The 19,597-nt window shown below is 35.8% G+C and overlaps 1 protein-coding gene across 1 annotated transcript in view; it reads left to right on the forward strand.

Moving 5' to 3' along the window:
* The window catches only part of GPR149 (G protein-coupled receptor 149), a 73,375-nt gene that overhangs the window by 923 nt on the left and 52,855 nt on the right, over nucleotides 1-19,597 (forward strand). Inside the window, exons 1-3 of the mRNA XM_021716488.1 lie at nucleotides 1-143; nucleotides 1,038-1,230; nucleotides 7,472-7,920. The exon at nucleotides 1-143 is cut by the window's left edge and continues 923 nt beyond it. Of these exons, the coding sequence (XP_021572163.1) occupies nucleotides 1-143; nucleotides 1,038-1,230; nucleotides 7,472-7,920 (785 nt within the window). The remainder of the gene's footprint in view (nucleotides 144-1,037; nucleotides 1,231-7,471; nucleotides 7,921-19,597) is intronic.

Here is a 19,597-nt window from a genome sequence, read left to right on the forward strand (position 1 = left end):
GCCCCGGGGCGCCGGCCGGAGCCCGCAGGCGGGAGGCGCGGGGGACTTTCTCCCGCGCCAGGAGCTCCACCGTGAGCGTAGCGCAGAAGCGCTTCTCTCTCATCCTGGCGCTGACAAAAGTCACCCTCTGGCTGCCCATGATGGTAAAAGGGCAGCGTGTGTGCGCCAGGCGGTGGGGGTGAGCGTGGGGACCGGCGTCGCTGGCCTGGGGAGTCACCGAAGCCCGCTTCCACATGCGCCTCGCTGGGCTGTAGAGACGCGCATGGAGGCTGGCAGCGCGCGGGTAGGACCGACTAGCCTCGCAGCCTTGGCTACTCGGTGCCTCTTTCCGAACTGAGGTGGGAGGGGAGGGCCCTCGGTCACGGGCGACTTAGTTTTCCTGGATCCGCGGTGGCCATGGGTGTTGGCTCCCACGGCAAAAAATCTGAGAGTATTCAGAAAAGGAGGGAGGAGTGAAAAGAAAGATTTGTCTCCCAGCCTTCTGTCGTTCCTTCCTCCCCGTTCCAAGTCCAGCCTGGGGAGGACGCAGCTCACCCCCAGCAGGGACAGATAGAGGAGGGGAGCGATCAGGTGTAGAGGGGACACAGCAGGCTTTTGTTCCCGTCTCCAGGAGGGATCCCGGTGGAGAGGTGGCAGAGTGGCGCCCTGCTGTGACAAGCGCGCATGGGCGGAGGCGCGAGACCAGAGAGGGGACAGAGGTCACTTGGAGTGGCAGACGCAGGTCCCATGGATGCCCGCCTGCCTCTCCGGGCAGCGATCCCTGAGCGGTGCCCCGTGCCTCCCTCCTAGAGACTTGAATTGGCCGCGGGCGCAGATCCGGCTACCCAAGAACAAAATCATCCCCACCCCCAGCCCAATCCTGTGCGGTCTGGCGCGGCGGGGTGCGTCCCACCGGTTCCAGGAGCCCACCGAAGAACAGAGCTTCTGGCTCTCAAGCAGGAAAGGGGCCCGGGCCAGCGCGCGTGGGGCTGGAGGGAAGGCTTGGAAAGTGGAAAATGTGATTCCGGGTTAGGTCTAAAGTTGTCTTGCCTTTGCAGATCCACATGGTGGTCCAGCACGTAGTGGGGTTTCAGAGCCTTCCCTTGGAGACACTCAGCTTTCTACTCACCCTGCTGGCCACCACGGTAACCCCTGTGTTTGTGTTGTCCAAACGCTGGACTCACTTACCCTGTGGCTGCATCATCAACTGCAGGCAGAACGCGTTCCCAATGACATCCGATGGGGGGAAAAGTAAGTCCTTGGCGCTGCGGTGGTCGGGAGCAGTGCGTGTAAGGTCAAAGCCAGAGAAGAGGTCTATTGAGAAAGTTGCCTGAGTAGGGAAGGCAGAGGCCAAGTACAAATGTGAACGGTAGACAGCCGAAGGAATTACACCTGAAGCAGCTCCTAGCACAGTGCTATAGCAGGTTTTAAAGGAGGCAGATTTTAAACAACTCTGTGAAGTGCTTGTGGCATTGAGTAATTATTTTAGGTAAAAAAAAAAAAAAAAAAAAGAAGGAAAGGACTAGAATTCATTCACCACAGCATGTCAACTCGGGCATTTAGATGCTGTATTTGCCATATCGCTTAGCCCATAGTGGAAAGTAAATTCTTTCCCATGTGCACAAGGAGAAGCAGCATTGCTAGGAGAAGCCCACGTCTGAAGAGAGATACAAGGGGTTGAAAACTGGTTAGGATATAGCCCATTACTACTTCATTGGAACAGTAAAGAAGAGCGGTTTCATTTTTTGTTGCTGTGTTCTTCCAGGGTTTGAGAAAGTTTTCAGAGTAAGTTATCAGAGTGCGGGGACACAGTTTCAAAACATATTTTAAATGTAGGCCTCTGCGCACACACCCCCCAAACAAACAAAAAAACTATTTCAAGAAATGATAGTCTATCACTGTATGTTAGTGTATGAATCTAGCCAAGCCATTTACTTTAAAGAAAAAAATAATCTATATTCTAAGGAGTACACTTAGAATGGGAGTGGGAACCCAGGTCATCTACAGAGATCCCCTCAGTGTAATTGTTTCCACATTGTAAGACAAGAAAAGTTGAAGAATGAGCTGTATGTTTGACTCTGCCAGGACGGAAAGGAATATCATTTCATCGCTCCAGGCAAAAGATAGGATGTCCTACCATTTAATAAACCCAGGAATGCATTATGTATGCTGAGTTAACCAGCCCATTCATTGTCCTTTGCTCAGAATAAGCAAGTATATTATTCTTTAACACAGAAGAACGTTTACATATAAACAGTCCATCTCAGATTATTTTAGGGTTGTAAAATCTGGAGAATATCAAAGCATATTCTGTAATTGGTTCAACAACAAGTTTACTTTATAAATATTAATTAGTCATAAGCTGGCCGTTTTCCATATACTGATGACATTTGAAATTTAGAATGTCTTGATATTTTTCAAATTACCAGAATTTTTGTATTTTTAAGAATGTCATAATATTTTATTGTTCATAGACACCAAATCCATCTGTCTTTAAAGTAGCCATATGATTTATAAAAATGATATGCTCCTGGAGATAAATATCCAGAGCAACAGTGACAGAGAAAATTAATAATAAACCTTTATGGACCACTTACAAAAACATATAACAAAAAAGAAATCATTCAAAAGGCTTGTCTTTAACTGTCTAACAAATTGTAACATATTGATTTAATTACTGAGCCTGCCCCCACCTTACAATATCTAAGATTGTGAGGGAGACAAGAGTCTAGTGCCATGAAAATGAAGTCTTAGTGCAGTGGTTTAAGACAAATAATTTTCAAGAAGTGAGGGACACCTTTATCAGAGCTGAACACAAAACAAGCCACAGACTTATTATTATAAATGACCTATGAAATAGTCTGTCTTCTATACTGCCCAAAATGGAAGTTCCTACAGCAGGCTAGCAGAGTCAACGATCACATTAATAGCAACGACATGTTTCAAATTAAAAACATGCCTTTCAAGATCAAAATAATGTTTTTTAATCTAAAATTACCATTGGTGTTATATATGTGTTTTAAATTTTCAAAGAAGGCCTCTTATAAAAAGAGGCCTAGCTTCAGAAATAAAACATTGTGAGAAACTTTAAAATGCTTGTAGCGCCCATGACTCCATTTCCTCTTGTGATCCAGGCTATGTCATAGGGAAAGTCTGGGAATAACAAAGATGTGTTTTCACTGTCTGAGAAGCCACCACAAATTTTCCTATTGCTAGTGTCACACAACAACAGAATTTTGAAACCCAAGAGGTAGCTCATCTGTAGGTGGACCAGGGTGTTTTCTTTGTTCCAGTTTTACATTAAAACTTTTTTCTTTAGCAAACTAAGATTCTCTCTCTTTACATTCTTTATTCATGAATTCCAGAAACAAGAAAGGGAAAATATTTTTTTCTAACTCATATTTACCATAGGTTAATTTTGTAGATGTAAGTCTAATTCTCCATCTCAGCTGCACTGAATGGGAACTGAGAGACTTGCAACCAGAAAATGAATGTCAGTACTGGAAAATAACTTGCAGAAATAATAATTTTTTATCTCCAACAATAATCTGTACTATGTGTGTCTCAAAACAAAGTGGAGTTGTTGGTTTTTTTAAGTTGATTTTAAGCTGGACATGGTGGCTCACACCTGTAATCCCAGTACTTTGCGAGGCTGGGGAGGGAGGAGTGCTTGAGCCCAGGAGTTCAAGACCCCAGCCTGGGAAATATAGTGAGACCTCATCTCTATAAAAAAAATATTTTAAAAATTAGTTGGATATGGTGGTGCATGCCTATAGTCTCAGCTACTCGGGAGTCTGAGGTGGAAAGATGGCTTGAGCCCAGGAGGTTGAGGCTGCAGTGAGCTGGGATCCTGCCACTGCACTCCAGCCTGGGCAACAGAGTGAGACCCTAACTCAAAAGAAAAAAAAAAAAGATGATTTTAACATAGAGGTCTCAGATGGTAGACATACAAGTTGAATCTGGCTTTCAGGCTCATTTTTTTGCCTGACACGATTTTTTAAATTAAACTGTTTAAAATCAAATATTTTATTAAAATCAGATATTTTGTGTTATTTTTAGACAAAATAAGAGTATCTGGTAAAAGACATTACTCTGGAAAATTATTAATTTTTATAAGTTGATGTAAATACTTACATCTAAAAGTGTAATTGACAAAAAATAATAATAATGATAAAAGCAAAAGACCAGAGCTACTTCATGGTTTATCCAGGGTTTTGGAATAGTAAAACTTTTGTTCATCATGTTTATTTTTCATAAGTACAGTATAGATTTCAAAAGATTTTTGGACAGTATTCTGATGGTTTTTAATTTTTTTTTTAGTGACATAAAAGGAGGAGTTGGGAACTCTGGTATCGTCAAGGCCTTCCTCCTATAAATAAATCAACTTTTAAAAAGATATTTTTAAAAGTCACCTTCCATTCAGCTAGCATCATTGAGTTAAGCCTATCCTATCACACAAGGCATGATTCCTACAGGTTGTTTCATTCATTCACTCACTCATTAATTCACTCAACAAATGTTTATTAGGGCAGTAGTCACTATATGTCTAGCACTGTGCTACATATTTAGTAAGGAACAGAAGTTCCTAACTCACGGCCCATGAATTTGGCTCAAAAATATGTTAAAAAGCATATTACTCTTAACCAATTTTAATTCTGGACCAAAATTTTAAGATCAGAATATTTTACATCAAAATCTATGGATCTGGTTTGTCTGAAAAACATATAGTTGACAACACAGTCACCAGACTTTCTACAACAATTGGCTGGTGTGGAGAAGCCTGATTTAAATAGAAGAGAAGTTTTTCTATTTGTTAGAATACATGCCTAGCCTTTGTTAATTGCTGTTCCCTAACTGGCCCCTATGGACATTTTTTCTATCTTTGGTTCATTAAAAAAGACATAGCCTTTGCCCTCAATTAACTAAAAGATTATCAGTTTTGACTCTGATTTTAACATTTCCTTCAATACAGTTTAACATACAATTAACAACAACACAAATTAATTGTGTTGCTTTCATGCATTTTTCACGTATGAGGGATTTGCCTCCTTGCAACCAGCTTCTAGTCAAACATTGTCATCTAGGTGATATTGTTATAACCCATAGTCTGAGGTTAAGTATCTCAGCTATCATTGGTTACCTCAGTCATAATTTACCTTAAGTGTTAAGGGAAATTACTTACTAGAAATGTTTTCATTGGTTACACTTCACAATGAACATATTGCCTCCAACTTAAAAACAGCACATCGGGTCAGTTTGCTTCTATTAACATATTTCTTTCGTGAGTCCAATTAGCAGTAAAGCAATTTCACATAGAGGCAAATAGCTCTAATTCTGAAGTCAGTTAGCTTTACAGTTATATCCTTCTACCAGCTAAGCAATCTCCAGCCTCAGTTTTTTCAACTGTAAAATAGTGTCAATAACCTGTATATTGTGTATGGTTTTTGGAGTGTTAAAAGACATGATCCATGCACATAGCTTGGTCTTGGGATGCTCTACCATGGTCTCTATCACAGTCCTACTTTCTTCTTATAGTCTGTCTCACATCACCTCTTGCACCACGTGACATGGAGGCAGAATCTCTATTGACATGTTCAAGAAACGTTACTCAGTTTTGTTTTATATATTTCAGAGTTATACTATGTAGCTAATAAAATATATGGACACAGACATCAATTGTATCAAGTGTTATATCGCAAATTTGGGACTTCATGACAGTTTTTGTTCTCTTAATGGTCCTGAATTGACAATTTGTTGCTTTATATCTTTTTTGGAGAAAAAAGAAAACCATCAATAATTCAAACATTCTTTTGGCTCTTTTACCTTCACATTGTGAAAGGTTAAAAAGTCTAATTTAATTTTACTTGACTATATTACTAGAAAACGTAAGTAGAAATATAAATGATATTGTATATCATCATCTCTATTTTTCATTTTCTTTGAATCAAAAATTGTATTGTTTGTGTTCTGGATCAAACAACAATGAACAATAAAAATAAATTATATTTCCAGCCAGCAGAATTGGTTTGCAAATCTTATGTTCTAGGAACATTTCAGTATTATAGTCAGCATGTGAATGACACTAGGGTGTATTATAAAATGAAACAAAATTTACTTATTTTTCCAGTATAAAGTTTATGGCCTTTTATAATTTCTTCTACTAAAGACAGCAAAATGACTATAAAACATGGAACTATGAAAGGAGAAAATTTGTTTGAAACAAATCAGGTTTGGAAAGATGAAATCAAAAGCATTAAATTATATCTTGTCTACCTTCTTGATATAATTTCATTCTTACTATATAAAAATGATGTATTACTTAATGACATCTACAGATAAACATTATATCACTTTCTGCCACATTCTTGTTTGTTATTCTAAAGCGTTGCATCATATCCACCGATTAATGGTACTATATTTAGTATATCATTATATTTTACCTGATTTAAATCATAAAAAGTTGTATGCATTCCTGCTTAACTCATACTATAATTAGTAAGCTTTTTAGACATTATAAAGTGCTTCAGTTCACAAAATATAAATCTATCCACATTTTTAACCAATTCATTCCAAATTTCTTTGTATCGGAAAAATATGTGTGATTTTTAAAAAATTAAATGTTGTTTTTCAGCATAATTCAGTTTTTTTTTGGTTTTTTTGGGTTTTTTTTTTGAGTTGGAGTCTCACTCTGTCAACCAGACTGGAGTGCAGTGGCCGCTCCCGGCCACCGCAACCTCGACCTGCTGGACTCCAGTGATCCTTCCACCTCAGCCTTCCAAGTAGCTGGAACTACAGGCGCGTGCTACCACGCCCGGCTAATTTTTTGATTTATTGTGGAGATGAGGTCTTGCCAAGTTGCCCAGGTGGGTCTGAAACCCTCAGGCTCAGGCAATCCACTCACCTCAGCCTTCCAAGGCGCAGGATTACAGGCTGAGCCAGTGAGCCCGGCTTCAGTTTTTAATATATGCTTCTATGGACATAAGTTTCAAAATGGTATGCGACAAAATATGTAAGGCATTTATATCTATTGGTAATATTATCAGCTGAATAACTCACATAATATTAATACTACTTAATAGTCCATTTCTAGCAAAATAAAATTTATAAACAATATATTTTAATCCACAATAAGTAAATGTACAAAATAATTGGTAGATTAACAAAGCTAAATCTCAATGTATTTAAGAGTTTTCTAATTTATGGCTAAGTTTTTGTTATGTTACATTGTTTTAAAGACACAAGGAGTTTTGAGGATTGTATGTATTTAAGGCCCCCATTGTGTAAGTGAGAAAAATTGGGCCCAGAGTGATAAGATGATTTAAGTTTATGAGGCATTATTGCTTTGTGCTATTAACAAGAAGTAAATAAAGACATCTTTTTAATTTATAATAATCAGGTTGAGTGCACTTTTTATTTTTATTCAGTATGTATATCCAATTATTGTTTATATTTATCTTACTAGACATGAAATTTTGTTTTTGTTTTTATTTAGCCAAGAGGAAAGCCTTCGAATTCAATCTGTCATTCCAAAAAAGTTATGGAATTTATAAAATAGCACATGAAGATTACTATGACGATGATGAAAACGCCGTATCCTATTACAACCTGACGAACTATGAGTGTGAATCTACAAAAGACTCGCAGCGAGACAACTGTAATATCTTTAATGCCATTAAGGTAGAAATCAGCACCATGCCTTCTCTGGACAGCTCCACACTGAAGGGCATCAACAAATGCACGAATACTGATATTACAGTGGCCAAACAGGATTCCAACAAAGAAAAAAGTGTGTTTTCTGACAAAACAGAAGGTGGTATTAACTATGAAGAAACAACCTTTCTTGAAGGACCAGAAAGAAGACTATCTCATGAGGAAAGTCAGAAACCAGACCTTTCAGACTGGGAGTGGTGTAGAAGTAAATCAGAAAGAACCCCTCGTCAGGTACAGTAAAGGTTGTTCTTCCTGTGAAATAAAAAGTGAGACTAAATATGATAGTTATGAAAAACATGATAAGTTGCTTATTCATTCAATCAAGTCCACAGTTAATTTCATTTGCCTCAATTAATTTCATAACATTTCAAGTAAGATATCTTTTGAAAGACTTGTAAATTTAAGTAGTTATAAATTTTCATTAAAAGCTATACATTTTAGAATCAAAAGAGTTAAATAGGTTATTTTAGAAAGGTTGGATATTCCATTTTAACCACAAATAATCTTAAATTCAGACTAGACTCTGAGAACTACTGTTTCAAATTCAGTTAACTTGTAGATTTCATTTTTGTCATCTCCATCCCAAAAGTAACTCAAAAGTCCTCGAGGGAAGTTTTCTTTCTCATGTAAAGGCAAATTTTTATAAAACTAGCAGTAAGAAGTGTCCTGTTGCAACTGTAGTAGACAGCTTACCTATCAGTCTTGCAAAAATTATTCCCTCTAGTATCCAGCAGGGAAAGAAAAGGTGTTTTGTTTTTTTTTTCCCAGAAGATACTCTGGTGAGCCTTTGGAAGCCCTGCTGAATGTTCCATCTCCTTAAAGATAGAAGAATGGAATTATAATATCTTATAAAACTGAAAGAACTTGCACCTGAATCTTACCTCATTCTCTCCTAAATTCCAGCCTGCTAGAATGATGAGAGATCTTTCTTATTCTATTGAAATTGCAATGTGATGTTGGTATGAGGTTATTCTTTCCGCTTAAACTCTCATATCTGATCATTAAGGTTGCCCTTGCTTTCCACACTATTGATTTAGTAGGAAGAATAAGCTTTTTTTCTACATAATTTAATGGAAGTTAAAGTCTACTATCAACCAGTCTCTGTAATCGAAAACATAATTCTAAAAATATTCTGCTAGAAATAATATATTCATTGATCAAAAGTATGACTGTATAAAACCAATTATGACTTTGAGCAGGATAATCTGAGATATCCTTTATTTTAATTGGTTAAGTAAAACTACAAGTCTCAGTCTAATATCACTGCTTAAAAAGTAAGTAAATAGTAAAACAAAATTCACAACATAAATTATTTAAAAAGATGATTGTGTTTATTGTTTAGTGATTAGGAATCTCAAAAATAAATTACTAAATATTCACCATAAATTAAATAGTATAATGAAAAATGGAGGTCAAAGAACACAAAGTTCCATATTTTTAGAACAATTTTTCCCCAACTAAAAGGGGATTCCTACACTTTTATAACCAATTTTCATAAGAAAATACAGAAATAAAAAGTTAACTAAACTATTTTGAGTTCTTTGGAGAACAGCTTCTCAAGTTTTAATGTGCATACAAGTCAAATGGGGATCTCATTAAAATATAGATTGTGATTGAGTAGGTATGAGGTGGACTCCAAGATTCGGCTTTTCTAATAAGCTTTCAGATGATTCTTGTGTAAAATCAAAGTCTCACCCCAGACCTACATAATTACCTAAACCTGGTTTTTATGCACTTCAAAATTGTTGATATTTGTGATGACGTGTGTGTGTGTGTGTGTGTGTGTGTGTGTGTGTGTGTTTCCCTTAGGGGCCACAGCTATCTCAAATCTTGATCATTTTTTGTTGTTGTTGTTTCATTGTTTTGTCAAAAGCGTATGTACTTCTGGCATGCTATATTATTTAGTTTTGCTAATTTTGAGCTTCCTAAAAGATTCAGCATCTAAAGATACTAAAAAAGGTAACACGCCATATATGGTTTTCTGGGACATTTTATTTCACTCAACATTACTTTAAATAACTATTTTTTAATGTATTTTGTCAAAACAATGGGAATTAATGTCTATATGTTTAAAGTCCTGGTTATGGTTTGAAAAGTATAATCAATTAACTACACTAAGAAACATGTGAAAAGAGTCAGACACTGTTTACACATAAGTATATTACCCTTTGATAATGATTAAGCATGCCATACCCACAATCTTCTTTTAATCAAAAAAATAAAATGCAGCTGAGTGTGGTGGCACATGCCTGTAGTCCCAGCTACTGGGAAGGATGAGGTGGAAGGATCACTTGAACCCAAGAGTTCACATGACCCAGGAGGTCAAGGCTGCAGTAAGCCATGATCTACCTGGTTGACAGAGAAAGACCCTGTCTCTAAATAAATAAATAAACAAACAAATACATAAATAAAATGACATGTGTAAAATACAAAGCTTTCTTCAATCTAGATATCTTTCATCTGTAAAGATTTACTTATAAAATATGGCCAGACGTTGGGGCTTACACTTTGGGAGGCCAAGGCAGGAGAACTGGTTGAGGTCAGGAGTTCAAGACCAGTCTGACCAACCTAGCAAGACCTCATCTCTACACAAAAAATCAAAAAAATTGGTTAGGCATGGTGGCATATTCCTGTAGTCCCAGCTACTCAGTAGAGTGAAGTGGAAGGATTGCCTGAGCCCAGGAGGTTGAGACTGCGGTGAACCATGCTCGTGCCACTGCACTCTAGCCTGGGCAACAGAATAAGACTCTGACTCAAAAAAAAAAAAGATTTCTTTTGAAATAATATTTAAACAACTGTGATGATCGAGTGATTTAGGAAACATCTGAAATGCTGACTGTAGAAAAAATAAGTAGCGGTAAAATAGTGACAAAATAATTAGTGGTAAAAAATTTTGATATTTAGGAAAGGCAAAACTTGTATTTCTAGAGATTCATTAAAATGAAATAAAATGTTATCATAAATCTTAAAACAACAGGAAGACATTCTTAATCTTAAAACAACAGGAAGACATTCTTAAACCACAGACTGATGTAGTTTTATGACCTTTCCTTAGCAAAATTGTCTATGGTCTTGAAGGTTGGCATTAAGTACAATGAAAAATTTTAAATTACAAACTTAAAAAATTTACAAAATGTTACAAGATATCTTCAATTGCAAAATTTAAAATATTAATATTGTAACTTAAATTGTTAACAAAATATATTTAGGACTAAAAAATCTACGAGAATTTTCCTAAGACCAAAACAGCTTTTAGCATTCACCCTTTCGATGGCAAATATGACAGGGAGTAGATGATGACTTAGAAAGCGGTTTCATTTATATCTTTTTCTTACAACTGACTTATTTGCTCTGAAAACAATGTCAATTTATGTATCTTATAAAGTGATACATTAGACTATGGTAGACACTGCAGTTACTCTATGAAAACACTACTTCCTCATTTTTTTATGACTGTACGTGCAAACATTGAAGCTCAACTTATCAGCTCATATCTAATGATACTACATTGAGTAGAATGTGTTTGTTCTCAGGATTTTTAAAAAGGCACATTTGATTTCAAATACATTTAGTGAGCTTTATTTTATTTTGGCAATATACTTAGTCTCATGTTTTATTAGAGTTTATGTTAGTAAACAAATTCTCAGTATATCTTGTTGGAAGTCCTGGTAGGAATAAGAATGTCATATCAAGGTTAAGGTATAGAACACATGGCAGTAGAATGGCTTTATTAGATTTAGATGCAATTCAGTAAAATTTATAATAGTTGTAGGTGTTTTTAAGACTGAAATTCAATGTTAAACCTGGCCACACAACTGTTATTTTGGACTTCTAGTAGGTAGAATCCTAAGCGGTTACCATTAAAATGATCAGAAGAAATGGTCAGAAGTGTCAGAGTTCTTCATTTAAAAAGTTTTAATATGGTAACCATGGTATAACTTTCTGAAATGAAAAGACTTTCTAGAACCCAAAATTTTGTCATTTATGAATGAAGAAAATTGAACTTATAAAATAATTTAGTGGTTTGCAGGTGGTCACTGTTTTTTTTCTTTTAATACTAAATTTATGAAATTACCCACAGATTTCACTTTCTTTTCTTTTAATGTCTTGTTTTAAAGTTCTAGAAACTCATTTATTATCATAAATCAGAAAGAAAGATATGCTGTTATTTTTAACCCATTCTATTATCATAGCATCTGAAAGGTCAGAAATCTTCCACTATGCCAGCAGAATGTTTAAAAAGTAAATTTTGAAACAGTTCTAAAAATCAAGGGATGGTTGTTTTGAAATTAACTACACAGTCACTTGGCTTACGGCATAAATAAAACCGACAAGAACTACTTTTAAAGCCACCTGAGAATCAAGAATATTTTATTTTCACTTAAAGGAAAATGTTTTAACTATCTAAAAGTAGTTTTTATAAATCAAGATTGTGTCGCATAGCTTACTAACAGAGTTCAGTGGCAGTATTGGTTTCTATAATCTTTTAAAATATTATTTCTTTAAATAATTTTCATAGGAAACTACAGAAACAAAAAGTCAGCTGAACTATTTTGGGTTCTTTGAAGGACAGCTTGTCTAATTTTAGTGTGCATACAAGTCAAATGGGGATTTTATTAAAATGTGGATTATGAATATATAGGTATGAACTGTACTCCAAGATTTGGCATTTCTAATAAGCCTTCAGGTGATTCCTGTGAAAATCAAGGTCCCATCCAAAACTTACAGAATCAGAATTTTCCAGTTTGTTCATAGGCACATTAAAATTTTAGGACCACTGATTTAGACTCTTATCGCTGGAGAATGAATATAGGTTTAAATAACAGAGAAAAATTATTTCCATAATATGTGCCTTCCAACAATACGACTAGAAGAAAATACCCCAATACACACATCTCTTGGCTCGCCTGCAAAATGGTGCATCCCCTCTTTTCACTTTTAAAAATATATTATTAAAAAATTAATTGAGCACAGGTGTTTGTGGTTCCTGTGACATTATTATTTTAGATGCTTAACAATTACAGATGCTAAAACTTGTCTCTGAGTAATTTTTGACATTTCTGTCTGAAATGACCATAGTAGAAAAATCTACTTGTCATCTTGTATGTACCTTCCACTTGGTCCTTCTAATACAAATGACTCTCTGGAGTATAGATATTTTATTTTTGACTGCATCCATTTATTTGAAGTGGTTAGTTCATTACTCACTGTTCAGAGACCTGAAAATTTGTTACACTGCTTTCTTTTTTTAAAAAAAAGTACAATCTATAACCTTTATTTTTTATGATTAAAATATTTATAATTATTGTAGAAAATTTTTAAATTGCTGATCAAGAAAAAAAATACTCAACTTCCAACTCCCCAGAATTAACCACTGTTTACATTTTGCCACATAAAATGATAGGCTCTTTCTTATGCTTATGTTTTTTTCTTTTAACATAAGTGGAATCATGTTGCATGTTGTCCTCCATGGAATGTGCTTTCCTCGACTTAGCAGTATAATTTTACCTTATTTAAATTGCTCCAGTCCTTCACGTCATTATCTGGTATAGGCCACTTCAGAGTGGCCATCTGAAGTGGGCTGAAAACTCATCCATGACTGTAAATTTGTTCTCAAGTTTTTTAAGTCTTGGAAGTTGATGCTAAGGGAATTTTATTCTAAATGAATTCGGATGTTTCATAACACATATTGTGATTTTCACAGCATGTTTCATAAGCTGCAATTAGTGAAATGGTGCTAACTGCTTGCTTCCTTGATCAAAGCTTGTGTGGATTCCAATTATTCACTTAGCTAAGAACTCTGTTCAGACTCTTAAAAAAGTCTCCTGGCTTAAGAAGACCTTAAAGTCTATGTACTGAAACCACCTAACTATGGCTTGAATCTCTTCTATTACCTTCTACTGAGTGGTTACCCCTACCTGAACTCAAGTAACTGGGAACTCACTATATTTTAAAAACTTTTTATTGTGAACTAATTTTAGACTTGCAGTTGCAAAAATAGTACAGAGAGTTTCAATATATTCTTCATCCAACTTCCACTAACATAAACATGTTACATAACAATAATATAATTATCAAGAAATTAACAACTAATATATAGCTCTTATTTTAATTCTGCCAGTTATTTTGCCAACTAGTTCATTACTCACTATTCAGAGACCTGAAAATTTGTTACACCACTTTCTTAAAAAAAAGCATAACCTATCAACTTTATCATTTTTATAATTACAAAAATAATATATAATTATTGTAGAAAAATTTAAGATCGCTGAAAAGCAAAGAAAAAAAAAACACTCAGTTCCCAGTCACTTGCCAGTTGTCCTACTGATGTTCTCTTTCTGGTCTTGGACCTAATCATTGGTGACACATTGCTTTTATTTTTATGCCTCCTTACCTCCAATCTGTAACAGTCCCTTCATCTTTCTTTGTCTTATACCGCTTTGACACTTTTGAAATCTACTGGCCAGTTTTGTTTTGTTTTTGGAATATCTCTCAATTTGTAATTGTCTTATGGTTTTTACTGATTAAGTGGCTGTTATGCATTTTTGGCAAGAATACCACAGTAGTTATGTTAGCTCTTTTCAGTGCGTCATATGAAGAGGTACATGATGTTTAAATGTCTTGTGATGATGATGTGAACTTTGATCACTTCGTAACATGGGTGCCTGCCAGATTTCTCAATACAAAGTTGCTACTTTCTCCTTTGAAATATGTCGCTTGTAGAGATACATTTTGAGAATATGCAAATATTCTGCTTCATATCATACTTTATCCTATGAACTTTAGCATTCATTGATGAATCTTGCTTGCAACAATTACTACATGATGACAATTTTCTATTTTTATCATTCCTTCTATATTTATTATTGGAATTTTGTAAGGAAAAGCTATCTCTTCTCCATTTACTTATTTATTTATATCAGTATGGGTTCATAAATATTTATTTTAACTTGTAGGTTATAAGTCATGGTACCCTTTATTTTGTTAGTTCCATTGTCCTAGATACGGCCATTGGGATATCTTTCGTGTTGCTTCCTGTATCACTTTAACATGTCATCTCCAGCTTTTGAGCATTTTACTTCCTGACAGCACCTGATATCCCAGCATCATCTTTTATTTTCTTTGGCCCAGCCCTATAATCAGCTATTTTTCCAGGGAGTTTTCATTTCCTTTTCTTTGGAAAATGGTATTTAGAAACCAGGATAAGGGTGACAGGTATGTTCGTTGTTGTTTCTAGACTCTATCAGATAAAGCTCGGAAATACATGTACATACGCTCATGTACTTATCTATATTTCTACTTCAATCTCCCCATAAAATAATTTTAAAACATGAGTTTATACTGATACCTCCAATTCTAATCAAGTACCACAGGGTTTATTCAAACCTTTCCCTTTTTTTATTTGTGATTTCTTTTTCTAATAGTGCAAAAACTGGCTCATACTATCCACAAGTCTATTTATTTAATTGTCCAATTCTGGAATACACATAAAAAAGTTTTAGAATTGCTAACCCACATCCCTGTGGGAAAAAACATTAACTATGATATTATAGTTGTGTACAGTTCTTATCTTTAGCTTACAGTTTATAGTCAAAACATAATCTTCCGAAGTTACTAAGGTTGGTTCTTTCCTTCTCTGTTCCTTTCATTTTGTATTACATTTTGAGTTCCTCTCCCTCACATTCTTTTTTATTTTGATTGTTTATGTTTCAGTATGTGAAGCATTACCAGGTTTCTAAAAGCCAGAGCTATAAAAAAGGTGTAATCTCCTCACTCAATCCTTCTTTTGTTTCCATTTTTCCCCTTTTCCACCCTGTTTCTATCTACCTACCCTTTAGTAGTAACCAGTTACATAGGTTGTGGTCTGATCTTCCTGTATTTTTTTTTTTTTTTTTGCATAAATAGGCAGGTACATGTTTATCTTTTCACATTCCCTTCTTCCTTCCATGTCAATATCCTTTTGCACTCTGCTTTTTTCATCGAGTGTAGTTTTGTTAGGAATTCCCCTCTTAAAGGATCATACCAGTTTGCACCCGCATCTGCACCACTACTGTAGCAGTCTATAGTGTCAGACTTTTTAATTTCTGCCAGTCTGTTAGGAAACAAATTATATCTTAGGGTTGTTTTAAATTATATTTATCTAATTATAAGTGAGTTTGAATCATTTTCATATATTTAAGGAGTTCTTATCTTTTTTTGTTTGTTTTTTGAGCCAAGTCTCACTGTCACCCAGGCAGGAGTGCAGTGGCATGATCATCTCTCATCATAGCCTCACCCTCCTGGGCTCAGGCAGTCCTCCTGCCTCAGCCTCCCTAGTAGCTGGGACTACAGTGGCATGCCACCACATCTAGCTAATTTTGTTTTTAATTTTTTTGTAGAGACAGGGTCTCTCTATATTGCCCAGGCTAGTCTCAAACTCCTGGCTTCAAGTAATCCTCCTGCCTCAACCCCCCCCAAGATGCTGAGGTTACAGGTGTAAGCTACTATGCCCAGACTCTCTTTTTCTTTTTTTGTAAATTGTCTATTCTTACCTCTTTTCTATTTTTATTGGGATTTTTTCCCTTAATTTTTCATTTTTTAAGAGTTCTTTACATATTAGAGATAGTAGCTCCTTATCCATGACATACTATATAACAAATACTGTTTGCCAGTCTGTCAGCTGTCTTTTGATTTTTGTTTATGGTATTTTATGCTATGCACTTTTTATTTGTTTATAGTAAAAATTATCAATGTTTCTTTAATTTCCTCTGGATTTTGAGTAATAGGAAGCCTGTTTAAAATGGAATTCACTATGTTTTCTTCTAGTATTTGTGTGGCTTAATTTTTTTACATTTGGATTCCAAGTCCACTTGGAGTTTAGTTTTGTGTTTGGTGTAAGATATGGGTATAATTGTATCTTTTTCCCACATGTTTGATTATAATTTACTTTAAAACATTATGTGTTTAAAAGTCAGTTATTAACCATAATAAGTTATCTTTATCTTATACAACATTTCCATATTTACTTAGGTCTTTTACTTTCTATTCTATTCCACTATTCATTTGTTCACACACCTGTATTTCACTGTTTTTATAAGAGAGGCTGTTACAGTGAGTTTGTGTCTAATAGGACCAATAGATTCTTCTGTATTTTTTTAGTGTTTTTTTCTCACTAATCTTGCATGTTCATTTTAACATATCAAATTAAATTTCAACTTTTTCAACTCCATGGAGAAGCTCCGTCAGGATCTTGTTAAAATTACAAATTAACCTAGAACTAACATTTTTTTTTCTTGGGTTGAAGTCTCACTCCGTCATCCAGACTGGAGTGCAGTGTGGCACACTCATGGCCACCCCAGCATCAACCCGCTGGGCTCAGGTGATCATTCTGCCTCAGCCTTCCAAGTAGCTGGAAATACAGGTGCATGCTACCACGCAAGCTAATTTTTGATTTATTTTAGAGATGAGGTCTCACCAAGTTGCCCAGGCTGGTCTCAAACCCGCAGGCTCAGGCAGTTCTCTCACGCCTCAGCCTCCCAAAGTGCTGGGATTACAGGCTGAGCCACCGAGCCCGACCGAACTAATATCTTATAATGTCAAGTTCTCCTTATCTAAGAACAGAGAATGTCTTTCCACTTACTCTAATCTAGTCATATATCTTCTTTCTAAAAGATTTAAGTTTTTTAATACATTTTACATATTTTTGTTAAGCTCTTTCATAAATATTCAATCATCTTTGTCTCCATTGTGAATGAGGTTTTCTCTACCATTATGTCCTCTAACTGGTATTGTTTGTGTATATTAAAGGTATTGAATTATGCCTGCTAATTTTTTATCTGCTACCTTACTGAATTCTTTTATTGTTTGAATTTGTTTGATCACAATCAGTGTTTTCTAGGTATAATGTCATGTTGTCTGTGATTAGGGATTGCATTACTTCTTCATTATCAATCATTATGCCTCTGTTTAATTTCTCTTGCCTGATTGTATTGGCTAATACTTCTGGAATGATGTTGAGTAGCGGAGGAGATAGTAAGCATCCTTGACTTGTTTCTTATCTTAGTGGAAAGGTTTCTGATGTTTCCACATTAAGGAAGATGCCAATTCTCACTACTTTGTGAAACAGCTAATTTAAGCTTTTGATGTATGATAATGATAATAGCTAACATTTATTGAGCACTTGCTATTTTTCACGTGAGATTCTAAGCACTTTATGTAAAATTGTTCATTTAGTATTCACAAAGACTCTGTGGTTGGTACTGTTACTTAATTTTCAGGTGAAAAACTGAAGCACAGAGAATTTAAGCTTACAGTCTATCAGAGCCTGTCAGCAAACTTAAGCCATCTGATTCCAGAGACAGTCTACATGTCCACTGCCATATGCTGCCACACTACAGAGACATTGTTTTGGTGGTTGTCAATTTTTTCCTTCCACTGAAATTAAATCTATTTCCCTCACAGAGAACGATTAATATCACCTGAGAGATAATTAAAAATGTCCCAATCCCATCCACAAAAATTTTGATTTAATTTGTCCAGAGTGAGATTTGGGTATTAGTGTTTTTTAAATATTATTATGTGCAGATATTTGAGAAATAGCTAATCAACACAGAACTTATGTTTAGAATATATAATGTAAAGAACACCATTAAATCAAAAGAAAAACAACAGACAACCCAACACAATATGAGCAAAAGATTTAAACTGGCACTTCATGTAAGAGGAAATCCAAATAGTCACAAACATGCGTAAAGGTAAACCACATCATTAATAATCAAGAAATGTCCATTAAAATAGCAACAAGCAACCACTGCACACCCACAAGAATAGCTAAAATTAAACTGTCTGACAATCTCAAGAGTTAATGAGAGAAGCTCATATAAACTAATGGTGGGATAAATTGTTAAAACGACTCTGAAAAACAGGTTGTTGATATCTCCAAAAGTTGAATATACACATGCCTTATGCTTCAGCAATGACTCCCTTGGTTACACAGCCTAAGACCGCACTGTACAGTAAGAGTGGCCACCAGTCACATGTGGTTATTTACATCTAAATAAATAAAAGCATTTTTTCCATTTAAAATGTAGTTCCCCAGGTACACTAGTGCTCCAAATCCCTGCTTTCCCCACCACCACCCACCCCCTCTCCCCTGGGTCTAGCGGTTACTGTACCATGCTACACACATGCACACACAGGGAATGTGTCCATCACAACAGTTCTCTTCTACTGCCTTAGAACATCTATTATCTCAGCTCAGTTTCTTCTAGCCCTGACATTTAGGAACAGATCAAAAGTCCATCAAAATTAGAATGGATAAATTCCTTGTTGAATTTTTTTTTTACAATTGAGTACCACACACAGGAGTGTATTTTCCATGAAGTCAATGAGGCTTAGATTTCAGGCCCCTGCCTCACGCTAATCTTTTTTGAGGCTGGGAGAAGCCTTAGCAATATGTTCACATGGGCATATGTTTTCATAAAATTGACAAGGGGACATTTCTGAATTTTGATTTAATTTTTTTTGAGTTGGCGTCTGTCACCTAGGCTGGAGTATAGTGGCAGAATCACAGCTCACCGCAGACTCAACTTACTGGGCTCAGGTAATCCTTCTGCCTCAGCTTCTCGAGTAGCTGGGACTACAGGCACATGCCATCACATCAGGCAAATTTATTTTTTTGTATAGACAATGTCTAGCTATGTTGCCCAGGCTGGTCTCCCACTCCTGGCCTCAAGCAATTCTACTGCCTTGGCTACCCAAAACGCTGGGATTGCAGGCATGAGCCCCATAACCCGGCCTGTATTTTTTAAAATAACAAGCCATATAAGCTTTCAAGGTCCTCAAAATCCAGTTCCACCTCTGACTAAAAAGCAGTAAATTTTAACTAACTAAAGCTAACAAAATGTAAAGGACTTTTGCAGGCATAATG

Source organism: Carlito syrichta, unplaced genomic scaffold (assembly GCF_000164805.1).
Source record: "Carlito syrichta isolate Samal-C Ts95f unplaced genomic scaffold, Tarsius_syrichta-2.0.1 Scaffold308821, whole genome shotgun sequence".
Lineage (NCBI taxonomy): Eukaryota > Metazoa > Chordata > Mammalia > Primates > Tarsiidae > Carlito > Carlito syrichta.